Source organism: Triturus cristatus, chromosome 10, assembly GCF_964204655.1.
Source record: "Triturus cristatus chromosome 10, aTriCri1.1, whole genome shotgun sequence".
Classification (NCBI taxonomy): domain Eukaryota; kingdom Metazoa; phylum Chordata; class Amphibia; order Caudata; family Salamandridae; genus Triturus; species Triturus cristatus.
This window is the reverse complement of record NC_140593.1, coordinates 1129936913-1129940808: the sequence shown is the minus strand read 5'-3', so window position 1 is coordinate 1129940808 and position 3896 is coordinate 1129936913. Positions and strand designations below refer to the sequence as shown.

At 39.2% G+C, this 3896-nt stretch overlaps 1 protein-coding gene across 1 annotated transcript; it reads right to left on the bottom strand.

Moving 5' to 3' along the window:
* Positions 1-1178: 1178 nt before the first annotated feature.
* LOC146796721 (E3 SUMO-protein ligase KIAA1586-like) lies at positions 1179-3172 on the bottom strand. The gene has a single exon (XM_085630229.1). The coding sequence runs from the start codon at positions 2424-2426 to the stop codon at positions 1179-1181; it is 1248 nt and encodes a 415-aa protein (XP_085486355.1). The 5' UTR covers positions 2427-3172.
* Between the last annotated feature and the right edge of the window lie 724 nt (positions 3173-3896).

Here is a 3896-nt window from a genome sequence, read left to right as displayed (position 1 = left end):
TGTCGGAGGCCACGCCCACTTTTCTTTGGCTCCACCCACTTCCTCCACTGGCTCCACCCACTTCCTCTATTAGCTCCACCCACATCCTCAACTGGCACTGCGAAAAGTCAGATGAGTTAAGCAAGGGAGCCTGCCTTCCTCATAGTAAGGTTTTGATAGGAGGTTCCCCTGCCCTGTGAAAAGTTTTAAAAAGATAAAATCAAAAGTGCATTTAAAGTACAATTTTGGAATAAATTAGATAAAATCAATAATGCATTGAAAAGGGACAATTCCAGTGCTCTATGTGCTGATTTGGGGAAATGACTGAGTAGGGTATGCCCTTTTTAATAGAGTCTATGAGATCAAAGATACAACTTATACATAGATTATGTGACAAAAAAAAACAAAATGTTGTGAAAACAAACACTAGTCAAAGCAGAACAGATAAGCTGAATAAAATCATGAAATACACCTGAATGAGTCACTGTCACTTCCAGTGGCCGAAGGGATTTGGGATTCATAAAGAGCAGAGTTAGTATTCCGGCCGTTAAAGCGATTACTTTTAGAGAAACAATTAAAAAAGATGATTAACAATTTGGCTGGTTACTATAACTTACTCCCTGGCATGTAGTTCTGCATCATACAGACAAGACAGAGATTAGAAAAGAGGCATATATATTCCAAATATGACTTTTTAATTAAAGATTTGGATATTAACAAAGCACAGAAAAATGTTAACTCCCCCGAAAAGTCCTATAGGTACCCAAGCCAAAAGAATAGGTAGTGGCTGGCTGGGCAGTTTGAATTTCTGTATCTCAAGTCATACCCATTAGTGCAAAATGACCATAGTACCATACAAAATATAAATAAATAAAGACAAAATGACTCAAACTAAAATATAGATAAATACAGTCAAATAAATACATACATGTTCTAAAATGAAAAACGAAAAAGTATTGTCTCATAAAAACAAAATAAATAACATATATAAAATATGACAATATATATAACATCCAAAAAAAGGAAGAGACAAATATAACAAAATATTAAATAAATTGACACTGTCAACAAAGTGTTATAATTTCAAATAAATAACCTATATAAACTAGAACAATAATTAAATATCCAAACACAGTAAAGCCTAACTTTTTCAAAACATTGCAATGACACGTGTTTTGTCAGTTGGAATTGGCTAGCATCTATTTTTCTAGAAATGCCCACAAACAGTTTAAATTGCTTGTGCATTCCAAGTCTTCCTCTTTCCTTGCTTTACTCCTAGTGTCATCAGCTGCTCTTCGTCCTTTTGCAAGCCATGACTGAACATAAGGGATGGGGTTGAATCTCTTCAATGGTGGGCCAACAAGATTTAAAAACATTAAAGAACATGTTGTTTCAGTCAGCAACGATGCTCTTGTAGATGTGCAAATAAGATTCATTTGAGAAAAGCCCCGCTCACATTCTGCAGTACTGATTGCGATAGTGTGTAAGGCCATCAAAAGCTCCTTGAACTGCCTTTTAATTTCTTTCCCTCCAGATTCCTTAAACTCTCTGTAAGCACGTATGGTTTCTCGACTGGCAATGTTGAATCGTTTACACAGAGACTCAATATCACTTTCACCATAAAGAACAGGTAGCTCATCAGGCCAGTACTGTTTGTATAAAACTTTCACTTCGCTAATCAGTGTATCATACTCAGCCTTTTTGTCAGTAGAATTAGTACCTCCTGTAGACAACAAACGATGTCTTAGATTTTCTGCAAGACTACGAAAAAACTGTCCCTGTTCAATGATTTTATCAGTGGTCTTTCCTTTGTGCAGCATCACACCTTGGACTATATTTTCTTCTATGCCCTTTTTACACTGTGAGAAGTGGTTCCCTTGCCTGTCTACCATTGCTTCAAACACTGCTATTTGCCGACAAATAGCTCGATGAGCATCAATGATTGTAGACTCACGTTTCTGTAACTCGAGTGATAACTCTGATAACTCCTGAAGAGCATTATACATGAGCCCAAGATTAGCAACAAACTGGATAGATGATAACCGCCTTCCTAGGCCTGTGTACATATTTCGTGTTGAACTGTCACGGGAACCATCATCAGCTGCTCTAGTAAAGTGCTTGTAGAGAGCAGGATAAGCATTCCAAATAGCCTCCACTGTTCTGAAGCTTGAGGCAACCCAACGAGTATCTAACACTCGACCTATTCTGCAAAGCTGAATGTCAAGAGCTTCTGCACATTCTTTTAGCTCCAAACGGTTTTTAACAGATGTCACAAACAGAGAATACAGCTTATCGAGTAAGTTTTTGAAATGATTTTTAGCGCCAATATCTTTCATGACATCATGAACGGCAAGTTCCAGGCGATGTGCTGAGCAGTGCCAGGCTACAATATTGGGAGAGATTTTTTCTTGCAACCTCTTCACAACACCACTGTGGCGGCCAAACATCACTGAAGCTCCATCACAGGCAACTGAAACCAGGCATTTGGAGAGAAAGTCCTCACTTATGTTAACTGGATTTTTTTTAGTGCAGACAGTAAACTGTTTACTATGCCGTCAGCTGACAAATCACTCAGCTCAATGAGGTCAACAAAAATATTAGCTGGGGAGTCCATGCCAGGTAGCTGCATTCGCATGTACACAATTAAAGAACTATTCCTATTTAACGCAGTGGCTTCATCTAGTAAAAGACTTACTTTTGGGGAAAGTTCAATAATTTTGGCAAATATCTTCCTCTTCATTTCTGAGGCTATGTGGCGCTGTATGTTTGAGCAAGCTACATTGGAGTGCAAAATTTGCCCCATATCTAGTCCATTCAACTGGTGGCAGTCTATCTCGGTTTCAAAACCATACGCTGGCCTGTTCCGCTTTGCTTCCTTATAAGCTACTCGGAATATTCTGGCTGTTGCTGACATTTGTAAAGATTGCGCTTTTGCAGTTACTTTCAATAAAGGATCTTTTTATGCATTTCCTAAGATTTTTAAAGTTGTAATATGAGCCTTGCTTTGTGCATGTTCTCCAATCTTTTTCCTAAATGATTTCTGCTGCTGTTCTATATTGGTGCCATATGCCTTCACAGTAGGCTCAGTCCATTCTTTGGACAATTTCATTCCCCTGGATTTCTCAGCACCAAGATCACGGACTTGGCGACACACAGTACAGCCAAGGTTAGGGCCTTTAACAATTAACCACGGATGCTTGCGTTGGAAATATATTTTTTGGTCATGTTTCCAACATTTAGGAAGAATGCCTTTCCTAAAAACTCTGTCTGAATGTGGTTTCAGTGATATGTCAAACTGTTTGCTAGTGCTTGGTGTTTCCTCTGTCTCTGTATCAATCTCCACAGCATGATGCTGCTCATCTCTAAGAGGACTATCTTGTGTCTTTTCTTCTGTAGGGGTGATAACGCTGCTGCTAGTAGTGGTGTCACTCTCATCTAGTGCCTTCTCTCGCACTTCATCTTCCTTGTTCCCTTCATCCACTGGAAGTACATGGTCTTTTCTAGCAAGTTTGCTTGCAGGCTCCTCATCATTTTTGGGCTTAAATTTTGTGAAGTAGCTTGAAATCTTCTTCTGTCCAGTGTGTGACATTCTAGGGAAGCAAAGTGAAAGAAAACACGCTAGACGTGCGAAGTGTGATGTCAATTCGTATAAGTAACATGCACAATTAATATTTATTTGCAGTTTGCATCAAAGACATTTCTGCATCTGCACATATATTACCATCCATGACTGACTACAAGTACAATCCAAATGGATCCTCCTCCTACTTTGCCCACCCAAATTCAGGCCTTTTCCAACTCATACTCCTGCCTGCCCGGCAGCGCTCACTCGAAAGAGACACAAAGTCTATAAAGTTTGCCTCAATTTTAAGCTTTGGCTTCCGGTATAACAAAAGCAGGGTGAGGTGGCAGTGTGC